The sequence below is a fragment of the Pan paniscus genome, chromosome 6, assembly GCF_029289425.2.
Source record: "Pan paniscus chromosome 6, NHGRI_mPanPan1-v2.0_pri, whole genome shotgun sequence".
Lineage (NCBI taxonomy): Eukaryota > Metazoa > Chordata > Mammalia > Primates > Hominidae > Pan > Pan paniscus.
In genome coordinates, this window is record NC_073255.2 from 89401981 (window position 1) to 89420453 (window position 18473).

General features: G+C 48.8%; 2 protein-coding genes across 2 annotated transcripts in view; one reads left to right on the forward strand and one right to left on the reverse strand.

The window, feature by feature from the left end:
* The window catches only part of LOC117978411 (putative postmeiotic segregation increased 2-like protein 1), a 20490-nt gene extending 11850 nt beyond the window's left edge, over nt 1–8640 (forward strand). The window contains 2 exon segments of the mRNA XM_063605827.1: nt 484–572; nt 5168–8640. Of these exon segments, the coding sequence (XP_063461897.1) occupies nt 484–572; nt 5168–5264 (186 nt within the window). The 3' untranslated portion in view covers nt 5265–8640.
* Nucleotides 6262–12827, reverse strand: LOC129398243 (speedy protein E12). The gene is made up of 6 exons (XM_055115112.3): nt 12698–12827; nt 11502–11720; nt 10411–10469; nt 9091–9176; nt 6444–6687; nt 6262–6321 (listed from the first exon to the last, which is right to left on the reverse strand). The coding sequence occupies exons 1-6, from the start codon at nt 12825–12827 to the stop codon at nt 6262–6264; spliced, it is 798 nt and encodes a 265-aa protein (XP_054971087.1).
* Between the last annotated feature and the right edge of the window lie 5646 nt (nt 12828–18473).

The following is an 18473-nucleotide window of genomic DNA, read 5'->3' on the forward strand; positions in this document are numbered from 1 at the left end:
AGGCAGGGTGATCACGAGGTCAGGAGTTCAAGACCAGCCGGGCAAACATGGTGAAACCCCGTCTCTACTGAAAATACAAAAATTAGCCAGGTGTGGTGGCGTGTGCTGTAGTCCCAGCTACTAGGGAGGCTGAGGCAGGAGAATTGCTTGAACCTGGGAGGCGGAGGTTGCAGTGAGCCGAGATTGTGCCACTGCACTCCAGCCTAGGTAACAGAGCGGGACTCCATCTCAGTCAATCAATCAATCTCAGTGGTTGAACTACCCTTGATATGGTTCAGCTCTGTATCCCCAACCAAATCTCATGTCAAATTGCAATTCCCAGTGTTGAGGGAGGGACCTGGTGGGAGGTGATTGGCTCATGGCGGCTGACGTCCCCCTTGCTGTTCTCGTGATAGTGAGTGAGCGCTCATGGGATCTGGTTGTTTAGAAGCGTGCAGCCCTCCCACTTCACTCTCTCTGTCTCTCCTGCTCCACCATGGCCAGAAACGTGCCTGCTTCCCCTTCGCCTTCTGCCGTGATTGTCAGTTTCTTGAGGCCTCCCCAGCCATGCTTCCTGTACAGCCTGCAGAACTGTGAGTCAATTAAACCTCTTTTCTTCATAAATTCCCCAGTTTCCAGTAGTTCTTTAGAGCAGTGTGAAAACAGACTAATGGACCCTTCTGGTTGAAGGAATGTAGCCATTCTGCTTGTTTAACTATTTCCTTTCTGTTCATCTCTATTTCCCGGGAGGTGTTTATCCAAGTGCAATAGGAGATATTGGTGACTGCAGAGTCCCCTCAGTGTTCTGCTAGTAAATAGTTGAAGGTTGATCAGTGATCTCCAGCATTTTCAGTCTGGCATGGAAAAGCCCCCATGTAACTGGTAAAGGTATCAGTAAGCACCAGGAGGTATCTAAATCCACCAGGAGCCATAGGCATCATGTTGATGTCCATTTACCAGTCTTCCCTGGCAAGATCCTCTGAATTGTACTGCCTTGGCCAAAAGAGGTATGGGAGGGGCTGGGCACAGTGGCTCACGCCTGTAATCCCAGCATTTTGGGAGACCAATTCGGGTAGATCATTAGAGGTCAGGGGTTCAAGACCATCCTGGCCAACATGGTGACATTCCATCTCTACTGAAAATACAAAAAGTTAGCTGGGTTTGGTGTTGGGTGCCTGTAATCCCAGCTACTCGGGAGGCTGAGGCAGGATAATCACTTGAACCTGGGAGGAGGAGGTGGCAGTGAGCTGAGATCTCGCCATTGCACTCCAGCCTGGGCAACAAGAGCGAAACTTCATCTCAAAAAATAAAAAAAGAAGTCTGGGTGTGGTGGCTCGTGCCTGTAATCCCAGGACTTTGGGAGGCCAAGATGGGTGGATCATGAGGTCAGGAGTTCAAGACCAGCCTGGCCTAGATGGTGAAACCCTGTCTCGAGTAAAAATACAAATATTAGCTGGGCATGGTGGCACACACCTGTAATCTCAGCTACTCAGAAGTCTGAGACAGAAGAATTGCCAAAACCCGGGAGGGAGAGGTTGCAGTGAGCCGAGATCGCGCCACTGCACTCTAGCCTGGGTGACAGAGCAAGACTCCGTCTCAAAAGAAAGAAAGAGAAAGGAAATTCCCCAGGGAAGTACCTCAGCCTATTTCATGAAGAGGTACTGAAGGAAGCAGAGGCACGTGGAGGACTTCCCCACCTCGTGCAGCTATTTGGGCCATGGCGTCTGAAATGTATTATTTCAGAGTCACCCCTTTGATGACCTTGGCAGTGGACTGCAGTCATCTGTTTAGGCCTTTCCATGGCCCGTGTCAATGCCGGTATTTCTGTCTGTTGCACATTTGATTTCCTTGCTGTTGGCATTTAGAAGGCCCCCTGTTTCCCAGATCACACCACGGGCATGGACTGCAGAGATTGCGTCTTGTGAGTCTGTAGAAACAGTCAAGGCCTTGTCCTCTCTTAGGTCCAGAGCTCAGGTTAATGCAGATTTTCCCAGCCGTCTGTGCTGAAGTCCCTGTGGGGAGGCTCCCGGCTGGTTTCCTGTAGGTAGACAGCTACACATCCTGCCCTTCATTGGCTTCTTTTCATGAAGCTCCTGCTGTCTACAAAACATGTCTCCCTTTTCTTCTTGAACCACATCTCTGTTATTGAAACTCTAGAAGTCAGCCAGGCACAGTGGCTATGCCTGTAATCCCAGCGCTTTGGGAGGCCAAGGTGGGCGGATCACCTGAGGTCAGGAGTTCAAGACCAGCCTGGCCAACATGGCGAAACCCTGTCTCTAATACAAATACTAAAATTAGCCAAGCATGGTGGCCACTGCACTCCAGCCTGGGTGACAGAGCAAGACTCTGTCTCAAATAAAGAAAGAGAAAGTATCATGCTTTTCAGAGTTCTGTGGGTTGTTATAGTGAATTATCAAACCTGAGGACGTGGTGGGAACCTCCAAATTTGCAGCCAGTTGGTGAGAAGTACATGCGGTCTGTGGATACCCAAGCTTGCAGCTGCATCTGAAGCGAGGGCAGCCTAGCGGGGGCTGGTGGCCTTAACCTGTGGCATTTGATGTAACATCAGGGAGTTGACATCAGAATTACGTCACACAGGCCAGGTGCAGTGGCTCATGCTTATAATCCCAGCAATTAGAAAGGCAAGATAAGAAGATCGCTTGAGCTTGAGTCTGAGCCCGCAGTGAGCTATGACCGCACCACTGTACCCCAGTCTGGGTGACAGCACAAGACCCCGACTCCAAAAATAAAAAAGAAAAATCACAAAGAATTGCATGGCAGAGTGCCTGCCTTTCACAGCTTGAACTGTTGCAGGAACTTTCTTTTTTTCTTTCTTTCTTTTTTTTTTTTTTGTGATGGAGTCTCACTCTTTCACCCAGGCTGGAGTGCAGTGGCACCATCTCGGCTCACTGCAGGCTCCGCCTCCTGGGTTCACACCATTCTCCTGCCTCAGCCTCCGGAGTAGCTGGGACTACAGGCGCCTGCCACCGCGCCCAGCTAATTTTTTGTATTTTTAGCAGAGATGGGGTTTCACCGTATTAGCCAGGGTGGTCTTGATCTCCTGACCTCATGATCCGCCCACCTCAGCCTCCCAAAGTGCTGGGATTACAGTCCTGAGCCACCGCGCCTGGACTTTTTTGTTTTTTTTTTTTTTGAGAGGGGTTGGGGAGACATATTCTCTGCTAGTGATTCTCCTGCCTGGTCTCGAACTCCTGCTGGGATCACAGGCGTGAGCCACCACGCCCAGCCACCTTTACAGTTTTCTTACCACCTGGTTTTCCTCTCTCAATATCTTTCTCCCATTTCCTGCTTTAAAGCTCTAGCTTGGGGTCTGGGCACAGTAGCTCATGCCTATAATCCCAGCAGTTTGGGAGACTGAGGCGGGTGGATCACTTGAGGTCAGGAGTTTGAGACCAGCCTGGCCAACATGGTGAAACCTTGTCTCTACTATTTTTACAAAAGTTAGTCAGACGTACAGGCGGGTGCCTGTAGTCCCAGCTACTTGGGAGGCTGAGGCAGGAGAATTTGCTTGAACGCGGAGGTGAAAGTTGCAGGGAGCCGAGGTTGTGCCACTGCACTCCAGCCTGGGAGACAGAGCGAGACTGTCTCCAAAACAAACAAACAAACAAACAAAAAAACCCTGTAGCTTGGGATCAGCCTTCTCTTCTGTTGTTTTTCTTTAAAAAATAAAAATTAAAAATAGGCTTCAAGTGATCCTCCCGCCATGACCTCCAAAACTGCTGGGATTGTAGGTGTGAGCACTGCACCCAGCCTTATGTTTTTTTCTACATAAAAAACAGCACAGGATTATCTTCCAAAGCTAATAAATATGTTCAAATAACCACAACCCCATTAAGGAAAAATGTCACTTGACAGCAAATAATCAATCCAGACCACAATATGATCACACTCACTGTGAAGGTGAGAAAAGTTCATCTTTATTATGTTTCCCCAAGAGATGCACTGCACTGTTCTCTTGAAAACACACAGCTCGTGTCCTCCTTTAGAACACACATCCTCTTTAAAGTAACATACAAACATGCCAAAACAAGATAAAAAATTCCATCTGAATTCTCACATTTCAAACATACACTAAATATCAAATAAAAATTTATTTTTACAAGAATTTAGGGGAACTACCACATAGCTATAAATGTAATATATATGTTAACTAAGTATCATAGATAAAAACCATGCTCCCTTCAGCAGCACGTGTAATAATAGATACCAAGATTGAAAGGTAAAAGATTTAGGATGAAAAGAATCCTCTCTTATAAAGGAAAACAAAATTATATGTATGTGTATACAACAGTTATAACACCCATCACACAGCTTTATAGAAACAGCATCTATTCAAAAATACCAGTATTTCCAAAATATTTAAAATAATATTGAAAGTAATAATAATATTTAAATAAATATGTTTAATAAATATTTCAATAAATAAAATAATGTTTAAATAATTCTATACCCATGTTTTTCAAAATAAACCAATAAAATAGATAGTATGTATTAGACGTGTTAGTATATATATCTGAGACATGTTAAAAATCACAACTGAATTCTCACAATTCAGTCACAAACCTAAACAGCAAATAAAAATTTCTATCACCAGAATTATGTTTTTTTCTGGTGGGGAACTACCAATAGCTATAAATAGAAGAGATTATTATGGAAGTATCATAGATAAAAAGAGTGCTCGCTTCAGGAGCACATATAATAATACAGAAAAAAATTTAAAGATAATAAAAGATTTAGGATAAAAAGAATTCTCACTTAAAAATGAAAAGAAAATTATCTTTATGTATATATAACAACTATAACTCTCATCAAAAAACTCTACAGGAACAGCATGTTTTCAAAAGTACAACAATTTCCAAACTATTTGAAATAAACCTATTAATAATTCAATGGCCAACATTTTCCAAACAAACCAATAAAATACAGAGTGTGCATGAAGCTATCTGTTACAGTCTGTGGCACTCATATTTCAGAAAGAATTCTGTGCCAATCTGAGCCCCTGCACTGTGCCTTCAAATGCTCCTGGACTGTGGCAAGCAAGTCCGTAAGAAACAGGACCTCCAGGTTCCGTCCCAGGGAGGTTGGCATTCAGCAATATAAAAAGGGAGGTGGTGCCGCAGGAAAGGGTGGAACTGGAAACACTCCTGGTTTCTTACTTTTCTCCAAGGACTCCTAGAAGTACCCCACCCCACCCCTGCTCCTTGGAGGACAACGTGATCACTGTATTCAGCTCTGTCAAGGATGGTCCAGGTTCTTCTAGATGATCTGCACAAATGGTTCCTCTCCTCCTTCCTGATGTCTGCCATTAGCACTGGAATAAAGTTCCTGCTGAAAATCCACATCTCCCCTGGGTCCGGTGTTCTGGAAGTGAGAGAGACAATGTCACACCTCAAGGAGGCAGCTCTCTAGACAGGAAGGTTATTCACGTCCCATGTCAAGTCTAGCTAGAGTTCAGAGCAATTGAGAAGTGCAATTTTATCTCCTGCCTTTCATTCTATACCCTGCTTGTGAACCATCGTGTTCAACTGTGAAACTCACACTTTGGTGACCCTGACTCCAAAACTTAATACACCCAAGGTCAGCCCCAGTGCTCTGCTTCATAGCAAGGACTTTGGGTGGGTCTTCCCAGGGAGTAGGGCACCCTCAGAGAATGTGGCTTTGGACTTCATCACAGCTGGGGCCTTTTGTGTCACTTCAGATCTAAACTTGTAACCGTGCTAGATCTGTTTCTAATGTGACAACATCAGGAACCACGAGTCCAGAAGCCTAATCCATAATCCTCCCTCCTCATGACGAAGTCTCATGCTCTGTGCTCAACATGGTTAGCTGCACAAGATGTAAACCAAAGCTTCACTGAACCCTCGACCCAAATCGGTAACTCAAGTGCGTCAATCATAATGAACCTCCCCGAACTCAGTATTTATGATTATTTTTGAGGCAGGGTCTCACTCTGTCACCCGGGCTGGAGTGCAGTGGCAGGATCAGGGCTCCCTGCAGCCCCGACCTCCCAGGCTCCAGCGATCCTCCTGCCTCAGCCTCCTGAGTAGTTGGGAGTAGAGATGCCTCCCACATCGCCTGGCTAATTTTTGTATTTTTGTGGAGAGGGGATATCTCGCCACGTTGCCCAGGCTTGAAGCCAGATCAAGCAATTGGGTTCCTTGGATTTCCGAAATAGACCCCAATATTCTGCCTTTACCCCGGAGGATGCAGATGTACCTTCTCTCAGGCCGATGACCTCAGGCCTCCACGGTCCCTGGAGCTCTAGGAAAGGTGGGCGCGATCTCGCGCCCACACCCAGTGCTCTGGGTCATAAGCCTGGATCTGGAAAAACAAACGCGCTTTGAGAAGACGGGGACTCCCCAGGATACCCCTCTCTCCCCTCGTCCAGCCTCCAGCCCACCCGATTCCTCCCCACATCCTCCACGTCCCCAGGTCTCACCCACCTCTTCCAACTCCTCCAGGGAAACCCAAGCCCTGCAGTGCATGTAACAGAAGAAGTGGAACCGATGCTTCCGGAACAAGGCTATCTGAGAGCAGTTCTTCCTGGCCCTCGGGTTCATGTAACGGCATAACTGGAACCAAAGCTCATGGAGCAAGGATATATGAGAGCGGGTCTCCTCGTACAGGAAGCAGATGATGTTTTGTTTGGGGGCCTCGTCGTCCTCCTCCATGTCATTGGCCAGATAGCTGAGGACAGAAATCAGGTTGCTGCTCAGGGGCACCACCAGGAGAGACCTCCGGCTGAGGTCAGCTTCCCAGAGAGGAAGGTAAGGGACCGTCCCTAGCTCAGGACTGGCACCCACCCTGCAGAGAGCCATGCCTTCCTCAGGAGGGCTCTGCTGGACAGAGACCTGATCAAGGGCGTCTCCCACTCCTTCAGGATGGAGACAAAAACCCAACTGGTGACCAAGAGTGGTGGCTTAGGCCTGGAATCCCAGCACACTGGGAGGCCGAAGCAGGAGGATCACATGAGGCCAGGAGTTTGAGACAGGCCTGGGCAACATAGCAAGAGCCTCGTCTCTATTAAAAATATAAAAAATACGCCAGACGTGGTGGCTCATGCCTGTAATCCCAGCGCTTTGGAAGGCTGAAGCAGGTGGATTGCTTGAGACCAGGAGTTTGAGACCAGCCTGGTCAACACAGAGGAACCCCATCTATACTAAAAATACAAAAATCAGCCTGGTGCGGTGGCACACCCATTAGTCCTAGCTACTCAAGAGGCTGAAGCATAAGAATTGTGTGAACCCAGGAGGCGGAGGTTGCAGTGAGCCAAGATTGGGCCCCTCCATTCCAGCCTGAGAGACACAGCAACACTCTTGTCTTCATAAATAAATAAATAAATAAATAAATAAATAAATAACTGTCCAGGTGTGGTGGTACAGCCCTGTAGTCGGAGCTAATCAAGAGGCTGAGGTGGGAGGATCGCTTGAGCCCAGGATATGGAGGCTGCGGTGAGCTATGATCTCACCACTGCACTCCAGCTTAGGGGACAGGGCAAGTCTGTCTCAAAAAAAAAAAAAAGCAATTGAATACACTGATATTTTGCCAGGACCCTGTCTTCTACAGGCATCTAGTCAAATGGGACTGGGAGTAATCAGGGGAGATGACCTAATCCCAATGTCACATTATAATAGGATGTAACTGGAGAGCTACGGGCATGCAGAAGTTGGAAGATGAGGGAAGGCATCACAGAGGCTGTAGGGTGAACCGACTTCAAGGAATGGGTCCTTCCCTTCAGAACCACATGTGTGCGGGACACCCAGACAGAAAACACAAATGCAAAGTCAAGTGGAGGGCATTTGGAAGGAGCAGTGAAGCCAAGCCAGGAAACACCAAGATGGCGAGCCAGTGTGGTTGTAGAGATTGTAGAGAGGGTGGAATTGGCACTGTGGACCCTGGCCTCGATAGAGAAAGACATCAGCTAAGGAAGTTATTCAGGTGGGCGGTGAGGTTGTCGTGCTTTGGAAAGATGTTCAGGCTGCACTAGGAAGCCCCTTGGCTTGGGGAGAGACTCCAGGAAACCCCAGCAGGGAGCATTTGACAGTGGATTCGAGTGATGCAAGGGGGACCTGGACTGTGACCTCTGTCACGGGAACCTGCAGGAGGTTGATGGCTTTTGCGGTTGATGTGGGAAGGAGAGAGAGAGAAGAACCGGAAACGTCTGCTTGCTGGGGGAAGTGTCATGTCCGCTCCTCCGCTCCTTTTCTTCTCCCCTTAGGAGCGGTTCATGGTTCCTTTTGTTTTTTGTTCTTTTTTTTTTTTTTTTTTTTTTTTTGAGACGGAGTCTCATTCTGTCGCCCAGGCTGGAGTGCAGTGGTGCGATCTCGGTTCACTGCAAGCTCCGCCTCCCAGGTTCACGCCATTCTCCTCCCTCAGCCTCCCGAGTAGCTGGGACTACAGGCGCCCGCCACCACACCCGGCTAATTTTTGTATTTTTTTTTTTTTAAGTGGAGACAGGGTTTCACCATGTTAGCCAGGATGGTCTCGCTCTCCTGACCTTGTGATCCGCCCACCTCGGCCTCCCAAACTGTTGAGATTACAGGCGTGAGCCACCGCACCTGGCCTGTTTTACTCTTTTATTTGTACACTGGCATTGGAGTTTGTTTTGTTTGCCTGTTTTTTTTTTTTTTTTTTTTTTTTGAGAAAAAGTCTCACTCTGTTGCCCAGGCTGGAGTGCAGTGGCTCAACCTTAGCTTACTGCAACCTCCACCTCCTGGGTTCAAGGGGTTCTCTTGCCTCAGCCTCCCAAGTAGCTTGGATTACAGGTGCACACCAACATGCCCGACTGTTTTTTCTATTTTTAGTAGAGACGGGGTTTTGCCATGTTGGCCAGGCTGGTCTCAAACTCCTGACCTCAGGTGATCCGCTTGCCTCAGCCTCCCAAAGTGCTGGGATTACAGGCCTGAGCCACCATGCACAGCCTGAGTTTCTTTTTAGAAATAACAGTCTAAGATACTATAATCCTGTCTTTTTTGTACACAGAATAAAGAGGACAAATAGGTGAAAGAATAAATGAAAGGCTGGAATCCCACTGCCCCCGCTGTCCCAGGGCATTGGATATTGATGGATAGGAGGCAGCAAACCACTCACAGAGCCAGGAAGAAGTGAATGCGTTGGTATTGCCAGGAGGGGAGGCCGGCCCGGCTGAAATACGCTATGACCATAGCCAGGAGATACTGATGGAGAGAAAGGAACACAGAGAGGGAGAGGTCACATCTTGGGAGAGGAAGATTGTGGAGATAGTGGAATGGGGGTCTGGGGAGGGGTTGCCCATCAGAGAAGGGACCTCAGCATTGGGGTGACTGTGCTCATGTGGAAATTGCGGGGTGGAGGGGTATTCGAAGGTCGGATGCAAATCCGAGAAGCCAGAGGAAGGGTTTTCGGTGATGCTCCCAGGATGGTGGGCTCCGATGGGATCTTGGGAGGGGGTGTGTCTATGTCAGCTGGTGTCAGGAGGGTCTTTTGTGTGCCAGGCAGAGAACTGTCCCAAGGAGCTGAGAGTAGAGGGCCCAGGAGCTTCAGGGCTGCAGCCAGACTGTGGCCCAGGGCTCAGATCCCAAAGGACCCATAGGAGAGGCAGAGGCCACTCATTCACTCTGCAAGAGACCAGCAGAATCCTGATGGAGATGCTGACAAATCATAAAAAGACAAAGAATAGCCGGGAGTGGCAGCTCAAGCCTGTGATCCCAGTACTTTTTGAGAGGTGGAGACAGGAGTATCACATGAGCCCAACAGTTGGAGAACAACGTGGGCAACACAGCGAGACCCTGTTTCTACGAAGATTTCAAAAATTCATCGAGCATGGTGGCATGTGCCTAGTCCCAGCTCCTCAGGAGTCTAAGGAAAGAGGATTGCTTGAGCCCAGGAGTGAGAGTGAGCTATGATCATGCCACTGTACTCCATCCTGGGGAGCAGAGCTGGACTCTGTCTCAGAAAAACAAATGTGTGGGTGCCAAGACTCAAGACCATGGGAGCTGGTCAGACACAGTGCTGATGTCTGTAATCTCAGCACTTTGGGAGGCCAAGGCGGGTGGATCACCTGAGGTCAGGTGTTCGGCACCAATCTGGCCAACAGGGCAAAACCCCGTCTCTACTAAAAACACAAAAATTAGCCAGGCGTGGTGGTTCACGTTTGTAATCCCAGCTGCTTGGAGGCTGAGGCACGAGAATCGCTTGAACCCAGGAGGCATCAGCTGCAGTGAGTCAAGACCGAGACACTGCCCTCCAGCCTGGGCAACAGAGCAAGACTGTGTCTCACAAAACAAAAACAAAAACAAAAACAAAAACAAAAACAAACTGTAGGAGCATCTGGTGGGAGGTGGTGGAGGGAGAACTGTGGGTTTGGAAGCTGCGCCCTCCCCCTGGCCGTGCGTTAGAACAGGAACACAGTTACATAGAGAACAACCTTACCTTGTCCGACACCCTCAGATCTTTGTCCCAGGCCAGGAGTCTTTTAATGACAGGATCCTCTGTGATTAGAGAGCAGATATCAGCGTGAGAAGCAGGACAGGGTTTCCGTGGGAGCAGCAGGGCAGTGAGGAGAAGTGTGCCTCCCGGGGGAAAGTCTCAGGATTGTGGCCGCGGGTGAGGTGGATGGGAGAGGGGAGAATGACTTTCACTGGGCAAGGGAGAGAGGCTCCTGCTCTGAGACTCCCCTGAGAAGAGGCCGAAGGAGGCCCTGGGTGTGAGAATCTACAGGATGTAGAGCTGGGAATCAGCCAGGACCCCCTCCAGCAGACACGGAGGGACCACTGCAGAGTCATAAAGGAATTCCCAGCATTTCCTCATGAGGCAGTCACACATCAGGGTGTGACCATGGCCTTGGTATCCCTCACTATGGATGGAAACACTTAGGTTTAGAAAAGTCAGTAAGAAACATTAAGTTTCAGAGGGCACAGCTGAAACCACTTTTTTGATTTTTGATTTTGTTTTTCTTTATTTGATTTTTATTTTTATTTATTTATTAATTTATTTTGAGACAGAGTCTTGCTCTGTGGGCCAGGCTGGAATGCATTGGCCTGATCTTGGCTCACTGCAACCTCTGCCTCCTGGGTTTAAGCAATTCTCCTGTCTCAGCCTCCCGAGTAGCTGGAACTACAGGGATGAGCTACTGTGCCCAGCCTTGGTTTTTCTTTTGACGCAGACTTTTGCTCTGTCACCCAGGCTGGAGTGCAGTGGTGCAGTCATAGCTCACTGCAGCCTCAAAGTCCTGAGTTCAAGCAATCCTCTTGCCTCAGCCTCCCAACGTGCTGGGATCTCAGGCGGGAGCCACAGCGCCTGGCCCAAAACCAAGCTTTCTTATCCCAAGCACCGACCTTTATCAAGTCTACCTAATCCTCTGTTGTCTCCTAAGTGTCCCTCATGAGTGATCACTTCAGAGTCCTCCCGCATGGAGAGCTCACCCACTGGGGCATATTTTTCCCATTGGAAAAGTGTGGTTATTGGAAGTTTCCTCTTTAGAAAGAACAGGATTGGAGGTGCTCTCTGGGGTGTCCTCCTACCAAGCAGCCTGTTGAAGGCCTCGTAGTACTCAGGGAGCACGAGCGACACTCGCCGTCGCTTCGCCTTCATCTTGAGGCCACACAGCGTCTCCGCCACCCAGGTCTCCTCAGGCTCAGGGGCGAGCTCCTGCTCTGGCTCATCGTCAGATTCATCCAAACACTCCCTCTTCCTTTTCCAGCCAAGGGACCTACGTGGGGGGCTGGGATCTACCCCAGGGGCTGAGTAAAGAAACCAGGCCACCGTGTAATGCTTCTGCAACTGATCACGTTAGACCCCGACCCCAAACCCCAAACCACTCTCCATCCTCCCCAGCCTCGCAGACTGCTGGCTTCTCCAAGCCACCTTTCTGACTTTCTCCTCTGCTCAACCCCATGTGCCACTCCTTCCCCTCCCCATTCTTCCCTCTCTCTGTCCTCAGAACACTGCCTCATATCCTTCCCTGGTCCCTGGCTCTCTGAGTCCCTCTTTTTTTTTTTTTTTTGTTTCGAGACAGAATCTTGCTTTGTCACCCAGGCTGGAGTGTAGTGGTGCAATCTCAGCTCACTGCAACATCCATCTCCCGGATTCCAGTTATTCTCCTGCCTCAGCCTCTCAGGTAGCTGGGATTACAGGTGCCTGCCATAATGCCCAGCTCAATTTTGTACTTTTAGTAGAGACAGGGTTTCACCATGTTGGCCAGGCTGGTCTCAAACTCCTGGCCTCAAGTGATCCGCCTGCCTTGGCTTCCCAAAGTGCTGGGATTACAAGTGTGAGCCACTGCACCCAGCCTGAATTTCTCCATTCTTCCCACACACCCTCCCCAGGTTCTCCTTCCTGACCTCTGACCCTTCTTTTTTTCTTCCTCTTTTTTTTTTTTGAGACAGCATCTCACTCTGTCACCCAGACTGGAGTGCAGTAGCACGATCTCGGCTCACTGCAACCTCTTCCTCCCAGGCTCAAGTGATTCTCCTGTCTCAGCCTCCCAAGTAGCTGGGATTATAGGCACACACCACTACCGCCTGGCTAATTTTTGTACTTTTAGTAGAGATGGGGTTTCACCATGTTGGCCAGGCTGGTCTTGAACTCCTGACCTCAGGTGATCTGCCCGCCTCAGCCTCCCAAAGTGTTGGGGTTACAGGGGTGAGCCACCACGCCTGGCCCCCTTCCTTCGTCTTAGTCAATCGTATGCCACCTCTTCTTCCTCCAGTCCCCTCACCTGATGGTCCCGACACTTCATCATCCACCACCTCCTGGAGGGGGTACCCTGAGGTGCTCCGCTGGGGGCTCTGCTCTTCCTGGGGCTGCGGTTGATGGCTCATCATGATCTTTCCCAAAATCTGTCCCATCTCACCGAACCTAGTCTCTGTTCTGTCCTTGGTCTTCTTCTGGACACTGCTGGGATCCAGAAGAGTGTGTTATCAATTCTCGAGGCTGGGAGAAGTCAGGAGTGGAGAACAGCTCTGAGAAGTTACTGTTGTCCAACTGAACTGCCAGGTGCCGACAGAGTCCGGTCCCTCCAATCAGGAAGGTCGGAATCTCTGATGTCATCGTTCATGCCAACCTGGCAACTAGTTTGAACAAAAACACATGTAACTGCCAGGCTGATCTCTTGTCCTGGAGATCCTGGGTGAATGGTATCTCCTGCCACTGTCCCAACCTCAGACCACTGTCCAAAAGCATCTTCAGGGTCTCCGCATCCCTCTGTTCCCTGTCCCAGCAGAGGCTGTGTCCTCTCCGCTCAAAGCTTGAAGCGTATTGGGGTCTCCTCTTCTCTGTACATGCCCGTTTCAGAGTCCGGTCTGGTGGGAGAGGGATCAGGATGGGAAAGAAAAGTAGGGTAAGCAGAAACGATGAAACCTTACAAGAGTGAGATTATCATGTACAAGAGATCCCAGGAACATTGACTTGATGAAAAAGTCACATCAGAGCACTCAATTTGGCAGAGCTTTTCTGCCGAATGTCTACTGACATTCACTGTCCGAGATTCTGTACTGGGGGTACACGCGTCCTCTGCCCTAAGGCATCTTTGAGTCCAAGAGATATTTTGAGGACTGGAAATCATAGGAAACTGCCCATGAGTTCACACATATTTCCAATGGTGTCCCCAATTTCAGGGAGTCCACGGATCACCTAAAGCCAGCCCCTCCAGTTTGGCTAAGAAACTCTATATATCAAGTTTTGTATCATATGTATTGCTCTTAACTCAGAAAATTCCACCATTTTTGGCAGTGGTTTATTTATTTATACCATTGAAGGAAATGGTTTATTTATGAATCTATATTATGGATATTCTATAAGATACTGGGTGTACAAAAAGACTAAGTCGAAAAATCTCAGCTGTGCACAGTGGCTCATGCTTGTAATCCCATCTCTTTGGGTGGCCAAGGGAGGAAGACTGCCTGAGGCCAGCAGTTCGAGACCAGTATAGGCAACATAGCAAGAGCCCATCTCTAAAACAAAACAAAACAAAACAAAATTAGCCAGGTGTCGTGGCTGGCACCTGTGTTCCAACAACTTGAGAGACTGAGGTGGCAGGAGGATTGCTTGAGCCTAGGAGTTAGGGGCTGCGGTGAGCTGTGATCGTGACACCGCACTCCAGCCTGGGCAACACAGCAAGACCTTGTGTCAAAAAAATTCTTTTAATTAAATATAAAAGAGTTTCATGACATTCAGAGACCATCCAAAGAACCTGTGGGTTCCGGCCAGGCACAGTGGCTCACACCTGTAATCCCAGCGCTTTGGGAGGCCATAGCAGGTGGATCGCTTGAGGTCAGGAGTTTAAGAGCAGCCTGGCCAACATGGTGAAACCCCATCTCTTCTAAAAATACAAAAAATTAGTCAGGCATGGTGGTGGGTGCCTGTAATCCCAGCCACTCAGGAGGCGGGGGCAGCAGAATGGCTTAAACTTGGGAGGCGGAGGTTGCAGTGAGCCAAGGTCGCACCATTGCACTCCAGCCTGGGCAACAAGAGCAAAACTACATCTCAAAAAAAAAAAAAAAAAAAAAAAAAAGAGAACCTGTGGATGAGTTCCCACATGGCTTCCTAACGGGCTGCGGCTCTCCTAGGAGTCTCTCGCTCATGGGAAAGGCACAAACTGAATGCGGGAGGAAATCCCATTGCTGTGGAAGTCCCATTGTTAGGAAGCTCTGCTTTTCTGGAGTTCAAATTTGCATTCATGATGCTTTAAACCGTCAGAGCTGGGTGTGTCCTCCTACAACAAATCACTTTACTCTCTCTCTCTCCTAGTTAACAGGCTTTCAAATATTAGAACATCCATGTTCTGACCTCATTAAAATTGCTCTTTTGTGGAATGAAAAGCTCTGATTTAACCCGTCTTTAAGCCTGGTATGCATATTCCTCTCTGTTCCGGCCACCTTGTCTAGACACACTACACTGAGGCAGTGCCCATCTTAGATGATGTTGACACATTGTCAAAAAATGGGCAAACCAGGTGCGGTGGCTCACACTTGTAATCCCAGCACTTTTGGAAGCCGATGCCGACAGATAACCAGAGGTGAGGAGGTTGAGATCAGCCTGGCCAACATGGTGAAACCTGTCTGTTTTTCTGTAAAAATACAGAAACAATGAGCTGGGCGTGGGAGTGCACTTCTGTAATCCCAGCTACTTGTGGGGCTGAGGCAGGAGAATCACTTGAACCGGGAAGGTGGAGGTTCCAGTGAGCCGAGATCACGACACTACACTCCAGCCTGGGCGACAGAGTGAGACTCCGACTCAAAAAAAAAAAAAAGTGCCAGACAGCCCAGGTTTGGTCTGATATGTTCAGAAAAAAGCAAAACAGTCACCTCTCACCTTTTCTTTTCCTGCAATGATGCCGTTTAATACAACAATGGCTGTAGGTATGCTGCAGAAATATCATTCAAGTGAAACAGAAGGGCTTTCCTGGCTGGACACAGCGGTCACTCCTGCAATCCCAACACTTTGGTTGGCTAAGGTGGGAGGATTTCTTGCGGCCAGGAGTTCGAGGCTGCAGTGAGCTGTGATCCACCACTGCATTCCAGGCTGGGCATCAGAGTGAGGCCTCTCTCTAAAAAAAACCCTTCACTCCCCAAAAAAAGGGATTTTCAAATACCAGCCTTTCAGCATGAGGATCACATGGAGGAACATTAAGACACAGATGCTGGGACCCAGCCCTATTGATTGTAATTTAAAAACTGAGGTGAGGCCTGATTTAGCTCCGTCATTGGAATCCATTCAGATTTGAAATTCTCTGAGTTGGACAGTGCAAGAGAGATCCTAAAGAAAACAAAGTCACTGTGGACTGAAATGAGCTGACAAGGTTTTCTGAGCGTGGTGAAATATGATCTGGGCCTCACTTGGGAGGGCTGTGGCCAGGCCTTGAGTCCGTGGCTCAGTGGGGCCTTCTGAAACAGCCTCCAAGCCGCGCCCCCCCCTTCATTTGCTAGTGGATGACCCCCTCCAGCAGCTTTGGTGCTGATGGGAATAAGTCGACCTGCAGCGGAAGTTCAGCCCAAGTCTCAGCCCAGCAGCTTCTCCACACCTGTCCGGGGTCTGGTCATGCTGCCGTCTCTGCGGTTCTCTGCGGAGTCGTGGTTTCTGTACCTTGAAGAGAACTTCCCCTTTGGGACCCAGAAACCCAGTGAATCCTCAGGAAAAAAGGGAATGAAATTACTGAAGACAACTCTGTGGCGGGGAGATGGAAAAGAGGCTCTCTCTTTTTTTTTTTCCTAATATTTTGAGACAGAGTTTCGCTTTTGTCACCCAGGCTGCAGTGCAGTGGCTCCATCTCGGCTCACTGCAACCTCTGCCTCCCAGGTTCAAGCGATTCTCCTGCCTCAGCCTCCCGAGTAGCTGAGATTACAGGCACCCACCACCACTCCCGCCTAATTTTTGTATTTTTTTAGTAGGGACAGGGTTTCGTCATGTTTGCCAGGCTGGTCTTGAACACCTGACTTCAAATGATCCACCCGCCTCTGCCTCTCAAAGTGCTAGGAATACAGGCATAAGACACTGCACCCGGCCTGTTTTTGTTTTTTAGAGACAAGGTCTCTGTTGCCTTGGCTGGGGTGCAGTGGTACAATCAGCTCTCTGTTGCCTCCTGGGCTCAAGCAATCCTCTTCTCTCAGCCTCCCAAGTAGCTGAGACTACAGGTGCATGCCTGTAGTAGATATAGCATCTTGCTCTGTTGCCCAGACTGGTCTTGAACTCTTGGTCACAAGCGATCCTCTTGCCTTGGCCTCTCAAAGTGCTGGAATTACACGCGTGAGCCATTGAGCCCAACCAGATAAGATGATCTTTAAGGGCCCTTCCCATGGTACCATATCCAAGTCAGCGAGACTGTGGCTATAGCAAGTTTAACATAACCAGATACGCTAGTATTATGGGCTGCATGGTGTGCCCCCCACCCCTAATTCGTGTATTGAAGCCATGACCCTCCAGACCTTAGAGGTGACCTTATTGGAACCAGAGTCTTTACAGAGGTGATCAAGTTAAAATGAGGTCACTAGAGGCCAGGCACGGTGGCTCACACCTGTAATCCCAGCACTTTGGGAGGCCGAGGCAGGCAGATAATGAGCCCAAGAGACCGAGACCATGATGTCCAACATGGTGAAACCCTGTCTCTACTAAAAATACAAAAATTAGCCAGGCGTGGTGGTGTGGGCCTGTAGTCCCAGCTACTCAGGAGGCTGAGGCAAGAGAATCACTTGAACCCGGAAGGCAGAGATTGCAGTCAGCCAAGATCATGCCACTACACTCCAGCCTGGGTGACAGAGTGAGACTCTATCTCAAAAAAATAAAAATTAAAAAACTAAAAACCTACAGCACCACCTTTTACATAATGCAATGGTTTGGTAAGCACATGCACCCCAGGGAGGTAGTGGCAGATTCAGTCAACCTTCCCAGCAGCGTGGAGACGCAGTCAGGCATAGCAGGTGTTGATGTGGTTTGAACCCACAGCTTGGCTCAAATCCACACTCCCCTACTTAGTACCGAGTGAAGCCACTTACCCTCTAAGTGCCTTACTTTTCTTTTCTTTTCTTTTCTTTTTTCTTTTTTCGAGATAGAGTCTCGCTCTGTCACCCAGGCTGGAGTGCAGTGGCATGATCTTGGCTCACTGCAAACTTCGCCTTCCAGGTTCAAGCAATTCTCCTGCCTCAGCCTCCCAAGTAGCTGGGATTACAGGTGCCCACCACCATGCCGGGCTAATTTTTGTATTTTTGATAGAGATGGGGTTTCACCATAGTGCCCAGGCTGGTCTCGAACTCCTGACCTCAAGTGATCTGTCTGCCTCGGCCTCCCAAAGTACTAGGATTAGAGGCATGAGCCACCACACCTGGCCACTTTTCTTATCTATATTTGTTATGTGGATGACTTGTGTTAACGCAAATAAGATGCTGCTCGTCATCTTTAAAGAAAATAGGTGGCAACCTGTTATAGCAAGTCCTGTTTTTATTTGTACTTATGAGGCTTTAATTAAACGCTAAGAATTAAAATGCACATAATATTAGACTTTACCTCACAAACTGGCTTCAATTATTCGATGAGACTTATATGTATTACTTAAATGAGGTTAAATTTAACCTTTAAAAAATGATTTATTGTGGCTGGGCACAGTGGCTCACACCTGTAATCCCAGCACTTGGGAGGCCAAGGCAGACGGATCACTTGAGGCCAGGAGTTGAAGACCAGCCTGACCAACACGGCAAAACCCCATCTCCGCTAAAAATACAAAAATTAGCCAGGCATGGTGGTGCACACCTGTAATCCTAGCTACTCAGGAGCCTGAGACACAAGAATCGCTTGAACCCGGGAGGCAGAGGTTGCAAGGAGGTGAGATCACACCACTGCACTCCAGCCTGGGCAATAGAGTGAGGCTCTGCCTTAAAACAAAGAAAAATGATTTTGGGGGATGATGGGGTGTCACTATGTTGACCAGGCTTGTCTCAAACTCCTTGCCTCAAGCAATCCACCCACCTCAGCCTCCCAAGTAGCTGGAATTACAGGCACATGCC